This window comes from Diabrotica undecimpunctata, chromosome 2 (assembly GCF_040954645.1).
Source record: "Diabrotica undecimpunctata isolate CICGRU chromosome 2, icDiaUnde3, whole genome shotgun sequence".
In the NCBI taxonomy this organism is placed as follows: domain Eukaryota; kingdom Metazoa; phylum Arthropoda; class Insecta; order Coleoptera; family Chrysomelidae; genus Diabrotica; species Diabrotica undecimpunctata.
Window position 1 is genome coordinate 33,708,714 of NC_092804.1, and position 18,538 is coordinate 33,727,251.

Genomic DNA, 18,538 nt, shown 5'->3' on the forward strand with positions numbered 1-18,538 from the left:
ACAAAATTATTGAAATAAATTTTATTTACATGTTCACTTTTATTACATATTAAGTTTATAAAATAAAAATTGATATGTTACATTTCATATCGGTACTCACCAAACTTGCATAATAAAAATAGATCACTTGAGAAAGGCACTCTGCCGAACCAGCTGTAGTGATAAGATTTTATAATAAATTTTGTGGAAGTTTCTGTTTTTTTGTCACATAAAATGAATTTCCATCAAATAACGGTCGAATCCATCAATTATAGCTTTTTGCTTATGGCATTCTGTATTTTTAGGGGAATGTAGGGAATAAGCCACAAAATATATTCAAATGTTTAATTTACTGACCTTTCGATCTCTATAAAGGGACCGTTTTCAAATATATAAATGATAGATATATTTATTTTTTATAGCTTTCTGCTTGTGGAATTCTGTATTTTTGGGGAGAATTTTGAAAATAAGCCACAATATATCTATTTACATGGTTAATTTACTGACGTTTTGATCTCTATTCCAAAGACCGTTTTTAAAGTTAGAAAAAAAAAAGAAAATAAATAATATAAGGTTATATAAATATATAATAATAAACAAATAAAATAAATGTAACTATCGTGTATATCTTTGAAAACGGTCTGTAAATAAATTTATATTGTGGCCTATTTCGAACAAATAATATTTAAAAAATATAAGATAATTAACGTTGTAATAAAAGTGAGTGTACGCCACTGCATACAATTGCATTCAAAACAATCGTAAAAAACGGTTTATTTTAGATTTTCACAATGTTCTTAACCCTTAAAACTAATTAGTAAACTCTCAATTTTAGCTGTACTGTTGGCAGAAGTTGTCAAACTGATCACATGTTTGGTGATTGTCTACATAGACGCTGGTGGATTATTAAAAACGTTTCGTTTAATAGATCAACAAATTATTAAACAACCTATTGATACTCTCAAGATATGCGTTCCTTCATTCGTTTATTTGGTTCAAAATAATTTGCTGTACTTATCCGCATCTCATTTAGATGCAGCTACATATCAGGTTGGTACTAAAATTTTTTATAAAATAAAAAACCCTTGTAATAAACAGTGAGATTTATTCAAATCTTCCATTTTATGTATTAGTTGTATTTTTCTAAATGAGGAGTTCAATGAGATCGAAAAAGATTGATAATTCAAAAGAAAAACCAAACGGATATAGACGTTGGTGCCACATCACAACATTTGATATGATAAGACAATTTTGTGATTTATGAAAAAAAATTAAAGAAATTTATTGTTTAACAAATAATACAAATTTTTAAGTATGCCACAATTTAAAACATGATGCAGCACATAAATGTGGCTTCTCTGGACAGCTTTCACAGTTTCACACCTAGACCTTGTTTCTTTTTATATAGAACAAAGGAATTCCACGACCTGATAAATTTCTAAATTCAAAATGAAACCTTCGTCTGTAGTAAATCTAAGTACCAACATCAATTAATCAAGGGATAAGTTTTCACAAGTGAATTACTATTTTTGCATCACTAGATGTAACAGGCTTCTGAATTAAATACGATCTTTATAAAGGCGAAGTGATTGTAAAGTCTAACTAATAACAATATATTCCCTTATGTGTATAGTCGCGGTAACATATATTGTAGAACTCTTTAAAGGTTTAGTAAGATAAGAGTTTGTATTTGGGAAGGTCTTTAGTAAAGTATAGAATTTTGTTTTGGATTCAGATTAGAACATTTTGTTCTATGATATTATAAAAATCGGAGGGTCCCTGAAGGTGAAATGTGAATCTTCTTCTTCTTTCAGTACCCTATCCGATTATCGAACGTTGGCGATCATATTGGCAATAATACCTTTGTTTACGGCGGCTCTAAATAAATTAGCGGTGGTCTCTTGATACCATTCCCGGAGATTTCGGAGCCAGGATGTTCTTCGTCGGCCTGGGCCTCTGCTTCCGGTGATCTTACCCTGTATTATGAGGTGTAGAAGGTTATACCTCTCTAGATGTCTCATTACATGACCGAAATATTGTAACTTTCGAATTTTTATCGTTTTTGTTATTTCTGTGCTCTTTTTCATTCGATGTAAAACTATTTCATTTCTTATTCGATCAACCCAACTTATCCGCAATACTCGTCGATAAATCCACATCTCAAAGGCCTCTTATTTTTTCATTAATGTCTCTGTAAGGGTCCAGCTCTCCATACCATATAGCAACGTGGAGAATATGTAGCAGTATAATAATCTGATTTTAAGGTTTAACGTAATATCTCTAATAATTAGAATTTTCTTTAATTTATAGAAAGCGGCTCTGGCTTTTTCAATGCGTATTCTTATTTCTTCATTTATATCCCAGTTATCGTTAACGTTTGCGCCCAAATAGGTAATATTGTGGACTCTTTCTAACTCTATTCCATACGCTCTGATGTTCGTTTGTTGTAACTCCGTTTTGCTGACAACCATAAGTTTTGTCTTAGAAGTATTAAGTTTTAGCCCATATTCATTACATGCTTCGGTTACCCTGTTTATAAGTCGTTGCAGGTCTTCTTCATTGGAGGCAATAAGTACCGTGTCGTCGAAATGTGAATAAATGCCAAACTTGATTTTAGCACATACGATATATCTCCTATTTTAACGGTTCAAAAAATAAATATTTTTAATTGCATATTTAATTACCAGAACAACCCGCACTATATCTTGAAGCAGAACCATCCAAACCTACAACTCTGATCATTCTACTATATTTTTTACTTCAACCATACCTTAAGATTTAGATATAGAAATTATCTACAATTTATCTAATACTACTAATGACATATTTATTAATAATTACAGGTGACGTATCAGTTAAAAATCCTTACTACTGCCCTGTTTTCCGTATTTATCTTGAAGAGAGAACTTCTACGTACTCAATGGATCTCACTTTTCGCCCTAATCAGTGGAATTGTGCTTGTGCAATTAGCCCACACCGATGATAAAACTACATCCGTACATGGAATGGAGCAAAATCAGTTCATCGGTTTTATGGCTGCGCTGGCTGCGTGCTGCTTGTCCGGCTTTGCTGGAGTTTATTTCGAAAAAATGCTCAAAGGTCGGTATCTCTAATAAAAAAATTCCAAAGAAACTTAGATTTATGTAAGGAGAATTGTCGTTAAGGTCAAATTATGATTTAATATTATGATCTACCCTTGTTAATATAGCTATAGAGTATTATGTGCAATAAAAATAACGTAGTTTGGAATGTTAACCACTTCCATAAGATTATAAATAACCTCGCCCGCAAAGGTATCAAAACACTCCATCTAATGTTTTGGACATGGGTTTAGATTATTTCTTTACATATAGAAGAACAGGGTGTTTAAAGTTTTTCATTGTTAATTCTTATATCTTTTATGATAGTTTTAATTCACGCGATTTTATCGGCCAGCGAGACAAAAACTGGTTAACAATAAATCTGCTCCAATTAAAACAAATGTTTAAATGTTTATTTTGGAAACTTTATAATTGTTTATATCTATCTATTTAGTATCTATAAGGGTGATGCCGAACATTGGAGGACCCAAATCCGAAAGGAGGAGGGTCTTACACGGTGTTATACAATCGATCGTCCTCTACGCGGCACCAGTCTGGAGCGAGGCGGTAGAGATAACTGCCTGTAGGAGTCTTATGACACGAGTAGACAGAACAAGTCTGTTGCGAGTGGCATGCGCCTACAGGACTGTGTCTGCGGCAGCCTTATGGACCATCACTGGGTGTGTTCCGTTGCATGTTTTGGCGGTGGAAAGAAAAGAGCTTTATGAGAGAAGAGGTCCAAACCTTACTGTGGCCGAGAAAAGACAGGAAAGGGAAAGGTCAGTTGAAAGATGGCAAGAAGAATGGAACAACACGGAAGATGTGGCACAGTGGACGAAAATGCTGATCCCGAACATAAGAGATTGGGTGGACTGTGGCCACAGGCGACTGGATTATTTCCTGACGCAGGTGCTCACAGGACACGGGTGTTTTAGGGCCTACCTCTATAGGATCGGAAAGGCTGATACAGATGGATGCCTATACTGTGGATACTCGGACACTGTGACACATACGATGTTAGATTGCAGCAGATGGATAGTGGAAAGAAACAGAATGGAGAGAGAGACAGGTGTGAATTTTGTTACAGTGAGAGAAATGATTGAGAGAATGATTGAAAATAAATTAGTTTGGATTAACATACACAGCTATATCCGTGCAGTGATCAAGAAAAAGGAAGAGGAAGAAAGACTGCTAAACCAACGCTAAAGGTAAGAGTGAATGATGCTGAAAGGTGAAGCTAGAAAAGTGGGTCACACTGTGTGAGTTGGAATGCGTGAGTCAGACTGTGGAGAAGGAGGAAATGCTCATCTGGAAATAATGCCGAACTAGGAGCGATGAGTGTCTTCTACGCGCTACCTGGAACGAGACAGGGAACCTCCTTGCTGATGAATAGAGTGTGGATGTGTATGAATGGAGAATGAATGAATAAAGGTAGTGATTCGGAAGTGATGCCGGCCTTACAGCGGCCATTCCACTTCCGGATCGCTGGATGACAGAGGAGGGTCTGGTTTAGCAGGTAGGCGTTCGGCGTAGACTCGGCGACGAGAGGGCATTTTAAAGTACCTCGGGAACTATCGCCGGAGTACGAAGAACGAATCCTGCACTAAAGTTAGCCAGGCGGCGCCCTGGGCTGAGATGTCTTTTGAAGATTCCAGACCCCCCCTCTATAAAGACGAAAAAAAAAATAGAAAGTTTTTACTTAAAAAATTAATTAACAATCATTTCCAGTATTGTTTCCATCTTTTTTTAATAGAAAAAGTCTGCAATACTTAGTGATATTATAATTGAGGGTTAGGACTTTTTGTTTTTGTATGTTTCTGACAATGATTCTATCAGTATATTCCCAAGCTGCGTGAATGGACAATGGACTGTACATACGAGTATAATACATGTTTGTTAATTTTTAATTACCTATGACGGCATAAACGATTTGGTCCTTTACAATGCAATGTGAGAGTTTGGCATACCAAATTACTTGGTAAACTAACTTGATGAGGCGAACTACCGAAAATGTAGTGAGAAGTGTTTGCTCATGTGGAGGTCTGTCATGTCCAATCACAATTTATTATAATATTATAATATTTAACTCATTGCGTGTGCAGATAATATAAACATTAATAGGGAGAAGTAAAACTGTTGTTAAAGCAGGATTCTCAAAGCTACAGAAAGCTTCAAAACCCATGGGACATAATTTGTATATCTTAACGCTGTTGTCGATACAAAAAATGATATGAACAATGAAATCAAGAAACGAATTCTCCTTGCTAATAGGTGTTATTTTGATCTATCAAAAGTACTAAAATCAAGCAATATCTCGAGAAGTACAATAACTTAAATGTATAAAACTCTGGTAACACCAGTTTTAACATATAGCTCAGAGACTTGGATATTTACTCAAAAACATAATCTACTGGAAATGTTTGAAAGAAAAATATTAAGATCAAAATATGGAGCCATACATGGCAATAATTGTTAAAACGACAAAAAAATTAGACGCACTAGCGCGTCGTCGGCACTGTTTACTCTTTTATGCTGCATGACGCTCTAGAGCGTCTGAAGAGTATCATAATTTTGGAATAGATAGAAAAATTAATAAACAATTTTAAAGCAAGAACTGTTTATTTATTTTAGTACAGAAAAAAACTAAATAAAAATTCAAGCAAAATATTAGAAAATAAACAATCTTTCAACAATGTTCTATATGATATATTCGATCAAACTCAAGTTATGTCCTGGATAATACAGTTGGCTCATTCATTAAAGTAATTAATTAAGTCCTGAACTTTTAAATCCTGTCATCAGGTTGATTATTTATGTGATGGTTCTCTCTTTTCAAGAACCTAGAAATCTGGTCATTTTAAATACATCCATGTAACATAATACACCTAAAACACACATAATTATTCTGATGTAATAGGTCTCCATTGGATTATTCTAGAATATTCATGAAATTCGGTTTTCTAATATACTCAGTGACATTAAAAGTGTTACACCCAGAAGGAATAATTTCTTGAACTTAATTTTTTGACAACTTAATGACTATATTTAAAACATGCTATGATAACAATACCAATGTTTTATCTTTTCTACTTTTTGTAAAAATAAAGTTTTATCTTTATTTTTTTGTGAAGAGCGATTTGTAAAAACCGGTTCGTATAGAAATTTTTAGTTATTATTTCTCAGGCTAATTGTATTCAGTGTAAGAAAATGCCTCGAGTTCGAAGACACCAAAATTACCACCATGTTAGCAATTTTGACAGGGGTAGAATTATTGCGTATAGAGATATGGGTTTGTCATATCGCAAAGTTGACCGTTGTATTAATTGTACGGCAATAACGGTTACGCGTGTCTGCTTTCTGTGGACAAACGAAGGTAGAGGAACACGAAGAAGACCAACTAGTCAACCGAGGCGTACCACAGAGCATCAAGGTAGGCGCTTTAGATTACTGGCTCTGCGATACCGTTTTGCTACTACGCGTCAAATTGCTGACCAATGGTTTGGAGTAGTAGGTAGACCTGTTAGTATGCGTACATTATACCGTCGCATTCGAGCCTTTGGACTGGTTTCATTCCGCCCACCACTAGTGCTTGCACTGTCATCAACGTTTGAATTGGTGCAGAGAACGGCAGCATTGTGTGGCAGAATGGCGTAATATAGCATTCAGTGATGAATCACGATTCTGTTTAGGAATGCATGATGGTTAGCATGGTAAGACGCCGCCGTGGAGAACGACGAGATACCAGGTTTGCTGTTGAAAGGCATGTACACAGGACAGTTGGAGTAATGGTTTGGGGGGCTATTGCCTATGGTAGCCGATCACCACTTGTATTTATTCGAGGCAATATGATAGCTGCGCGTTATGATGATGACATCTTACAAACCACTTTACTGCCTTATCTCGACGACAGTCAAGACGTCCTTTTTCAGCAAAACAACGCGCGTCCCCATATTGCTCGTCAAACTATGGACTTTCTCCAAGAAGCTGGCGTTAATGTTTTGTCGTGGCCGCCCTGTGCTCCAGATTTAAATCCTATCGAAGATGTATGGGATATGATGGGAAGGAGACTGTCCACTTTTCACCTTCCTCCTCAGACTCTGGCACAGTTAATACATGAAGTTCAAGTTGTTTGGAACGAGGTGCCACAAGCAAACATCGATCATCTCATTTTGTCAATGCCTAGACGTATACAGGAGTGTATTCAGCTGCGGGGTCGCCAAACACATTATTAATTTATTTATTTTTTATTACTTGTTCTTGTTCTAAAATTCTTGACAACGTTATCGTTTTATTCTTGATGTAGATCTACCATGTTGGCAAAAAATTAAGTTCAAGAAATTATTCCTTCTGGGTGTAACACTTCTAATGTCACTGAGTATAAATATTTTCAGCATTCGTATTACGTATATATTTTGGTCGCATATACTTTTTTAAAAATTCATCCGTCAATATATTCTAAAGTAATTACTAGATCTTTGCCCTGGAAGAGGAACTAGCAACTGTTGTATTTTTGTACAATCAAACTGCTTCATAGAATTAAATCAATAATTTTAGTTAGAAGTTTTAAATTCAATTTTTGATGATCTTCCCTTTTGAGTACCTTTTACGCAGTATCTGGTACCACATCATCGTCATCACTTTCATCTAATCCCGATATATAATTACTATAGTCACTAAAAGTATCAACATTATCCTAATTTTCACTACTTCTTTTCTTCTTCTTCTTCTTCCTCTTTATAAGCAATTCTGCTTGTTCATTGGCGGATTAATACCTCTATGGAAGGTTGTCACTCCATCTTTTGCGCGGTCGTCCGATACTTCTGCCGATTGGTGACTTATCTCTTGCTATTTTGACGACACGGATATCATCCATTCTGCTTATGTGGTTATTCCATTCATTTGTTCTATTTTGTCTCCATTCATTTATACACTGTACGTTACATTTTCTTCTAATGTCTTCTCACTTCTCTTTCGATCTCTCAGCGTATTTCGTGTAATTCTTCTCAGTACTCTCATCTCTGCCGTTTCCAATAGCCTTTGCGTTGTGGCTATGTCGGATCTTGTTTCTGAGGCATATGTCGTTATTGGTCTTAGGTTGGCTTTATAAATTCTTAACATCATCTCAGTGTTAATTTGTGTGCTTCGCCATATAGTGTTATTAAGGCATCCTGCCAGTCTATTTGCTTTTTGTATTTGATCTCTCACTTCTTTGTCCAGGTTTCCATAGCTAGACAGTGTAATTCCCAGGTATTTTATTTCCATTACTTGCTCAATACTGATGTCATCAATTTTGCTCTTATATTAAATCTGTGAACCAGTCTTTGCAGACTATCTTCATCTTGGGCTATCAATATTGCGTCGTCTGCGTAACAGAGTATCTTTGTTTCCTTTGTTTCTTTATTTCTTTGTTATTCTGTACTTCTAATATACGAATTAGTTCCTCCTCTGTTAACGATTTATTTTTCCATTTCCAATTAAGTTTTTATTTCCACGATTAAAACAATCAGCAGAGAAATCTATTTAGGAAAATACGCTACACAACAAGAGACTTTAAATCCAAAAATATGGCCTTTGAAGACCACTCAGGAACATTGAGAATTAACAGTGAAGATATAGCAGATACATGGAGATTACATTGCCGGAATCTATATAAAGATGATTAACGCCAGGAAGTTGTTTACCAAACTCTTGAAGAAATCGAAGAAGTATACCGAAATGTATAAAACTCAAGTATAACAAAGTACTAGGTCCATATATGATAACGGCAGAAATGCTCGAAGCCACAGAAGAAACCGGAATAAAACTGTTTCACTTGCTGTTTAACAAAATATGGCATTCCAAACAATGGCCTGACGACTGGACAAAATCTATAATAAGAACAATACATAAAAAAGGCAGCTTCCATAAATGGGTCAATTGTAGAATATAGAACCATCTCCCTTATCTCACATACCTGCAAAATAATGCTACACATAATCAATGAGAGACTGGACATTTTACTACAAAGAGAAATACACTAAGAGTAAACTCGATTTTCCAAAGGTAGAGATACTCGAGAACACCTCCTAAACATAAGACAAATAATAGAAAAATCTAGGGAATTAAATATGCCATTATACATTTATTTTATAGATTATCGCAAAGCGCTCGCCAGAATCAAATGACAACTACTTATGGCATATACTAAAAGAAGTAGGCGTACCACAACACTCAATAATTATAATAAACACACTACTAAAACAATTAAAGTGCTTGACATACTCTCAAAGGAACGATGATCATTATGCTCCCTCCTGGGGTCAGGACTCAAGAGAGAGAACTGGGAATTTCATCTTTACTTAATATAACAATAATAATCATTATACGCATAGTGTACGATCATGGACGACGCACGTAAAATGATAACTATTTATAATTACAATATCAGCACTCGGTAAATCACACGCATTAGGTGTCGACTTCTTTAATGAAGAACACTTTTAACAGAAATATTTTAACTCTATATTGTTTCTTATCTATTGTGTTAAGTTTTCACAGGGTTGTCCAAATTGTGCCGTTTATTTTAACTACCAGCTACCGCAATTTCACAGAAAGATCGTTCTCTAGTTTAAAGGGTTTAAATTATAAAAACATATTCATGTAATTCTCAAAGACAAAATGGCTAAAATCTAAGTTATGTCCAGATACAAAAAAAAAACTATAAAAAAATGATGATGTACGTATGATGCGATATGTATTTCGCGTTTATATTTAAGTTAAATCTTCCACTTTTACTAACAATAATTTCTGTTTCAGGTAGTGACGTAACCGTCTGGATAAGAAACGTCCAACTCTCTTTTTGCTCAATACCGTTCGGCTTGATCTCGTGCTTCTTGTATGACGGCGCCAAAATCAGAGAACAAGGATTCTTCTTTGGCTACGATAAATTCATACTATTCCTAGTTCTACAACAAGCTTCAGGCGGACTTATCGTAGCTGTCGTCGTCAAATACGCCGATAACATCCTGAAAGGTTTTGCAACATCTTTGGCTATAGTTATATCCTGTATAGCTAGTATATACATATTTGATTTCCAACTATCCTTCCAGTTTGCTGCGGGCGCTGGATTTGTTATATTCTCGATCTTTTTGTACGGTTACACACCGAAGAAACCAGATATATCGCCAACTTATAAAGTCTAGTATTTTTTAAATTCATTCCTTACGGATATGTTTAAATAATATCCTTGCACAGTTTAACTCGCAATGTCTATTTATTTTCTATTCTTTCTTTAGCAGTGCTTATTTATTTATATGATGTTAGTACTAATGGAACAAATCCATAAAGATCTGATGTAACTAGTGACCATAATACAGTTAGAAAAATGAAAATATTGTGCCAAACAATTAAAGATACAAGAAGAAATAAGTCAAAACACGTAATACTAGATTAAACAAATCATTACAACATCCAAATACTAGTACTACACAACTCAAAGATGAGAAAGAAGCATATTTTTGTAATTTGCAACTTGTAAAGGCACACCACGTTATATTACAAAGAACCACCACTTTCCAAAAATATATACTTCCAAAAATAATTGTTTAATAACTATACTTCCACCACGCGTGATGTTCAACCTAGAAGACAAAGTAAAGATCAACACAAATTTTGAATCAAGTTATACTGAAAAAAAAAAAGAAATCTCTCCTCAATTCTCAAGATTTATCAACAAGAAGAATATTTGCTTAGAATCTGATAAAATTGATAAATCATCAGAAGTTACAAATACCACCTATAAAAAAAAATTAAACGTAGTGCATACAGCAGATTGATTGATAAGCAAACATTGCCCAGACAAAAAATAGTAAAATATTCTCCAGAACTATTTTCTGAAGCATCTTTACCACCAAATTTACCAGCAACAAATAATGTTTGCCTAGAATCTGAAGAAAACGATAAATCATCATAAGTTACAGATACCATCAAGAAAAAAATTAAACTTTGAAGTTCTTTCAGGAAGGGTAGGAATGTTTCAAAACTTCCTGAACCTTTGAAATACACATGTCCGAAATAAAAACTGAATCCTAAAAACATTAACTATTTTAATTTCATACTGAATTCAAGATAAATTATCAAAAACGACAGAAGAAAAACAATAAATACCCCAACAACTATTTTACTAATGCGAAAACTAGTTTTACTCTGTCTTGCTATAAGAACGCTGTAGACAATTAAATGTTTTCTGTAATGTCGGATTTCATAGTTTCGTTGGTAGATTGACGTCACCAAATTAGTGAGTCAGGTTCATGAAATTTTTATAAGACCAATAATATCGAACCAATCTAATAAGAATGTCGTTACTGAAAATAAGAATAATGTTACCGTCATTTTGGTTCCTATTCATTCGAAAAACAAAACTCTTTATTTAAGAGAGATGACTTATTCAATGTTCTTAAGAAATGGGTTTGCTACTGCTGTGATAAAGGAGGAGAGCTCCTCAAGTCTAATGGTAATTGTATTGGTGAATACCTTCTTCATTGTGTCCATAAAGTTCTAAACTTTAAACCTTTTTTTTTCATTACTGATTTTAAAGTTGTTAAAGTAAAAACTAATTAAAATATCAGAAAAAGAAGAAAGCTTAGTCCAATTGCGATCTCATAGGAAGTTTCAGAGTTAATAGAAATTTCATCTAATCAAACAGCAATAATAAATGGAGAGCTTTTACGAGGTGGACCGTTAAGCCAAGTTAATCCAGTTACATATTCAAGGTACATTTGTATTGTGAAGTGTGTGTGTTGAATAAACACCTTGTTAATAAATAAAGTCGACTTCATTCTTATTAAATTCGAACGATTGACAATGAACGTCTTTCGCGAATCCAATAAAGATGAGATTTTTAATACAAATTCTCATTCCAACCAAATTTGAAATTACCCTTTGAATTTTTACGTTCAGTAAGTTAAATCTCGTACCGGAATCGTCTCGATAATAATCCAGTTCTTAATTGCCTTGGAATTTCTTTCGGAATATCTTCAAGTCCATAGAACAATTTCTTTGCAGCAACATAAATTGTTCCATTGTAAATACATCAGAAATAAATAAACACTGCTAAAAAAGGATATTATTTAAACATATCGATCGTTATTTAACAAATATGTTTTTAATAGTGTCTGAGACATACTGTATATAAATATATACACTGTAACTTAACAAATACTATCCAGCATGACCATAGGGCATAGGAAAACTTTTTTAGAAGCATATATTTCTTATCGCGGGCTACGGACGGAGCGGGAATCGCACAGATGTGTAAAAAAAATAAAACCGACTGTAACACACTACCTGTAGTAATAAACGCAATCCCTTCTTATTCTTCATCTTTTTATGTAGACATGATTCGTGTCTGTTTTTCAATGAGCATCGATTAAGTTACCGTTCCATCATTTTCGTGGTTTTCCTACTGATGTTTACTACTCTATTTTTTGTCATTTGGCTTATATGATCGTTCCATTATACTTTTCTATTTCTTATCCAGTCATTGATGTTCTCCACCTTGCATCTATGTCGTATATCTGTACATAGCTTTTTACCATCAATTTCTAAGTGTTTTCATCTCTAGCTATTTCTAACATCCTTTTTGTCCTCTCTGTGTCACGTCGTGTTTCTGCGTCTGCGTGTTTCACGTCATTATTAGTCTGATGACTGTTTTGTAAATTCTGCCTTTCATTTCTTTCCCGATATTTTTATTTCAAATGTGATGCCTAGATATTTAAACTCCTCTTCCTAGATAAATTATTTGTTCTATTATCTGACCTTCCAGCTCCAATTTACATCTTAGTAAATTTGCTGTTATATCCGTAGTTTCGTGCGTTTTTATTAATAAAATAAAATCGAATCGATTGGGATCGAATCGAATCAAATAAATTAAATTAAAAACCATGGCTCCCTGCGTAGACGATAAGAAAGCTATGCTTCCCCTTCTCGGTCACTCCCAGAGTGCCACATCCCGTTTTTCTTTTTATGATCAATTTTTAGAAAAAAGTTATTCTTCGTTAAAAGCGCTGCACGACCTAAAATCTAAACTGCTACCAGATATCATTTTTTTTTAGTAGTATATACGAGGTACGTCAAAATATTTGTATTATTCTTCAGAGTAAAGTTCCTTTATTTTTGAAAATATGGAAAATTATTATGAAAAATTGTAGATCAGAACTAGAAACCATGTTTAAATATGCAGTTACATTAAGTTACTCGTGAAAAGACTTTCAGTCAAATCAGATCAAATTATTATTAGAGCCATCCCGTAAAATTTAACTTTTTGTTTAATAATTATTACTTATATGTAATATACTACTATTTATTATAATTAATAATTATATGTACTTGAGCTATAAAACATATTTTTCTGTTTATTTCTATTTTACTGTGGTTTAGCAGTTTATTAATTTTGCAAAACTCTAACTTCCTTTGGGAGATAATTGTTTGAGGCTTCGACTAGCTCTGTCTCTCATGTGTCTCAAGAGAACGTCTTATTGCAAATCTGAAAAACGAGTTCGTATGGGACAAATAAAATAAAATATTAACTAATCATATTTATTATACAGAAATGAATTTAAATTTTAATATTAAGTACAAAAAACAAAGTAAATCCTGCGAAGAACCGTACAAAAATTTAAAAATTATACTTATGGCTTCGTGCAGTTGGATCACTTGTTGAACGTAGTTGTTGGCTTCGGATGATGGCTTGGATGTAGCTGAATCTGTATGCTTGTTGAATGCATGTATGTATTCGTGTATGTAAAGTCCCTGTGTGGAACCACGAGGCTCAAGAAGTTCCACCCATGTGATTGGGATATGTCCCACCAAAAGGTGGACAAGAAAAAATTAATAAGGCCAAAAAACTAAAATAATAAACTTTGTGTTAGCAACATCATAAAATTTAAACATTTCCTTGCCATATTTAAAGAAGATTACAAATAATTACAATTTTAAGAAAATACTAAATAGGAAATTGCTAACGGCAAGGATTAAATGAATGTAATTAGTATTAAACGAATTAGTTAAAGTAAATAAATATCTCACATGCATATACAAACGATTAATAAAGTTAAAAATAAAACGTATTTTGGAGAATAGGTTATGTGAAGAAAGAAATATATGACAGAAATATAAAAAATTATCAAAAAAGACACTGGAAATTGGTTAAATATTGAATGGTACAACTGGTGAAAACACAAGACTCAGTTTGTGCTAAATTCACAAAAAATAGTATATGATAGTCAGAATAGCAATAGAGTAATGGAAACTATTTATAATAACTTTAACATATGAAGTACTAAGAATTGACACTAAAATGCGCACGAGTTGTTGTACACTCCGCTTCACATAACTGACATAAAATGACACCCGAGTCACAGACATGATAAAATGGAAACAAATTTATGAATATATTTCATAAATGCTCAATTATATATCCCTTTTGTAAAAAAAGTTGAATTTTACTAGATGGCTAGATATATAGTAAGATTTGAACCTGGGTCTCCTGCGTGCCAAGAATTAATCCTGTCCGTTACACCACCGTGACTTTAAAATGGCAATCGGTGGTGTACCGGAGGGGGTCCAACACTAGTTTTCCTTTTTCAAAATCGCTTTTGTAGCGATTTCTTAGATGCTTTTGTCTGTGCTTCACAAGGACACTAAAAAATGATTTTTTACATATAGTCATTAGTTTATTTGTGCAATATTATTCAAATAAGTGACTGTGTAAGGATTTTAATTATCATATTTATTATAAATTAAATTTTAAGTCTATTAAATAGTTTCGTTTTTAGAATATTTGTGTACTAAATTGACTGTGATATGATCTACTTTCAAAATCCTACTTATTAGTAGTCTTCAGGTGATAACGTGATTGTATTGGTATAAATTTTTTACTAGTTAGAAAGTAAGGTCCTATACATTTTTGGATCCACTAAGGGTTTAACATACAACAGTCATCAAATTGTAACCATTTTTGATTTGAATTTTTGAATGAAGAAACAGATTTTTTTCAATGCCTGAGAAATATATTTATGTCTTAAATAATGTTCCTTTTAGAATATTTAGTTTGTTTTATGGTATAGAACGGAACAAATTATATCGAGTTTTAATATTGTTGGGTATATTCATTTCGTAAATTTTTAAATTTTTACTCTGTAAATAGAATCGTGTATACCATGTACTAGTAAAGCTGTTTCCAATTTTTAGGAACTCTAAATGATCGGCTTTCTTGTAGTGGAACACTAACTCTCATAAATAGTGCCGTTTTGAAGCACACATTTTATAACAACATTGTTCTGAAGCTATTTTCTTGTGGCATGTTAAAGTAATTACTATTTAAATGGGAATAAGCCACAATTAAAGGTTAAAGTACGTTTATTCACGTTTCAATTTCCATTTCGGAGATTTCCGAAGTGGAAATTGAAACGTCAATAAACGTACTTTAACCTTTAAGTGTGGCTTATTCCCATTTAAATAGTAATTACTTTATAACAACAATCTCAGGTTTTTTAAATTACAAAAGATGCTTTGGAACGTGAAAAAATAAATTGAACAAAAGTTATAACAAATATTATTTAATGTAAATTTTTTATCTCGTTTTATTAATTAGGTTTGATATTAAACTGAATTCAGTGATCTGAAGTGGCTTCTAGTCTAGTCTAGTTTTGAGCTTGTTTTTGGTGTAAGCAAGAGCTGACAAAGGGAAATAAAATCATGTTAGCCTTTTTGACTACGGCATCATCTTTATGGCTGATTCAAACGTTGTTCAAATGGACTGAAAAGAATGATTAGTTCTTTTCAACAAAACGGCTTGAGTACTCTTAAACTTCAAAGGTATCGCTGATACAGTAGGTACGTTTATCAGATCTCAGCAGCTGACTTTAAGGCGCAAAGCGGCTTAATGATTCGCTCAAAAACACGTTCATGATTATCGTTGTTAACTGTCCTAGGACGCCCTGAGTTACCTTTTCGTTGGCACAATACATTACCCGTATTTCTAAACTTTTCAACAACCTTCAAAATTACAGCATTACTTGGAGAACGTTTATTAAACCGTTGTGTGAGTTGATCACACACGTATTGCAGACTTGCATTACGTCGGCCGATTACGTATGAGCAAAAATAATGCTCTACAAGAAACAATGTCTCCTCTGTACTTAACACCATTTTTAACAATTAGGCCTTAATAATTAATTGTTTAAGGATTACTTGACAGGTCTATACTAGTTAATTTGAATATGACAGCGCGCACAAAGAGACATCTATGTTTCAGTTTCAGTACTGTTTATTGGGCAATACTGTACTATAAATAAATATTCTCGTACAGTACTTCAATTATTCCAATGTAAATCCATTTTTTATATCAATAGAAATTTTTAATTAAAAACTAGTTAACAAATTTAAACTCATTGCGTACCACGCATTACCAAGCAACCGCTGAGTTTATACAGCGGAAATAAAGTTAGGCTTAGAAAATTTATCAGCGGCTAACTTCCAGCAGCTTGTCATCGAAGCGGCTGAACGCTACCGCTTAGTTAGCAGTCCAACCACTGAGGTGAGGTCGTCTGAACGTACCCATTACTTCGTGCTGGCTATACTGTGTTCTATGTTAGGAGTGATGTATAGTAAATACATAAAGACATTTTCTTTATATCTTATACATTCGAGTAGAAAGGATCTGCTTCAAAATCATCAAAATAAAAAATCGATTCTTTAGTTTCCCACGATCCGAAGATTTATCATCATAACTGGCTCGACGATACATAATCAATCCATTTTCTACGCGGTCATTCTATACTTCTTCTGTCATCTGGATTTCAGAATACCAATCTGTTAGTGTACTCATTATCTGATATCCTAGCAATGTGTTCAGTCCATCTTACCTTCTGCACTTTAATAAATTATTGTATAATATCTGGATCTGTGTATAGCTAGTATAATTCAAAGTTATATCTTCCACTCCATAGCTCATTTTCATTTACGGCCCCAAAGGTCCATGCCTCAACCCCGTATATCAAAACCGGTCTTGTAAATGTTGAGCTTTACTGCACGTTTTAATTTTTTTATTTCTCGGATGATTCTGAAGACCACGGAGAATTCTATTTGCTATTGCTATGCATCTTTTTACTTCGCCGCTTGTCGTGTTTACTAGTGTTGTGTTTACTAGCGATCCAAGATATGTGAATTCTTTGACTTGCTCAAAGATATAGTTGTTGGGTAAAAATAAATATTGATGGCATTTGGCTTCAATGCGTAGTTGCTGGTGTAGTTTTCTATGTTATCTCCTTCAATCAGTTAAATTGAGATGATTGTTGAAATGTTGGCTTAAATTCTTGACGGGGATTTGTAGTACTTTCTTGTTTCATTTTTATCAAATAAACTGAGGAACCAAAAGTCCGACTATTAGTGAAGCCATAACTATAACAGATATAGAAAAACTGATAATGCGTTCCGATTCAACAGGAAGTTTCTTTTTACTTCTGGTTCCAAAAAAGTACGAACATACGTTTACATACCATTAGGAGTTTTTTTGTGACTCATCATTGAATTCTCCAATATAATTATTACTTTGTTTAATGTAAAAAGTTAGTTTTTTAGCTATTTATTAACAAGAGCAATATTGCTTAACCATATTTACTTTCGGTGATAGAAATTTTCCATTTTTGAGTGAAAATAAGCTACTTATTTGGATCCATAAACTTTTGGAAAAGGGGAGAATGACGAAATTATTTCAATTGCTTATAGTGTATGTGAGTCTCTTGGGACAATTCTACTTTCGTTTATTGTTAACTGGCTAATATAATATAATAATCTATTTATTCAAGGCGAAGTTAAAATTATAATGGATCAAATGTGTCGATGATATTCCGATTTTAAATATTTATATTTTTCTTATACAATAACATGTTTTCTTTATAGCGTAGACAAAATAAAATTTTAACTTGTGTTGATCTTTTGTATAAACTATGTATTATTGTTTAATCTATATTATGAATATTTATATTAATAAAATAGATAATTTTGTAAATACTGTAAATTAACTCATAAGGATAAACAGTATAATAGCGCTTTTGTATAATTTTAGTTTATAAATTATTAAATAAAAAATATGTACTGTACATATTATTTTTATTAATAACTAGCGGACCCGACAGAATTCGTTCTGTCAAATAGATTTGGAATGTGGCAGTTTATTTCTTTAATTCTCGTGAACAGAACCGTCACCATAATGATAAGGCGGTATGTGAGGGTCAGCTCGGGTGACCTAAGTATCTTCGCTTCCCACGAACTTTGGCCACCCTTTTGGACCCACTAAAAACCCCGACTGGGATGTCTACCAGAGAGAGTCAAACTAAGAGGGGAACTTAAGGTTCACACCTGATTGAAAAATAATCTAAAGGGATAGTGGAACCTAAAGGTGACAAATATTTATAAAGTGGGTGCTTCAATGACAAAAC

At 33.4% G+C, this 18,538-nt stretch overlaps 1 protein-coding gene across 2 annotated transcripts in view; it reads left to right on the top strand.

Annotated features, from left to right (window-relative positions):
• Positions 1–18,199, top strand: part of Ugalt (UDP-galactose transporter) — a 34,846-nt gene extending 16,647 nt beyond the window's left edge. For both annotated transcript variants that reach the window (XM_072522588.1, XM_072522589.1), the window contains exons 4-6: positions 815–1,029; positions 2,823–3,078; positions 9,855–18,199. In XM_072522588.1, coding sequence (XP_072378689.1) covers positions 815–1,029; positions 2,823–3,078; positions 9,855–10,240 — 857 coding nt within the window. In that variant the 3' untranslated portion in view covers positions 10,241–18,199. The remainder of the gene's footprint in view (positions 1–814; positions 1,030–2,822; positions 3,079–9,854) is intronic.
• The last annotated feature ends 339 nt before the right edge of the window (positions 18,200–18,538 follow it).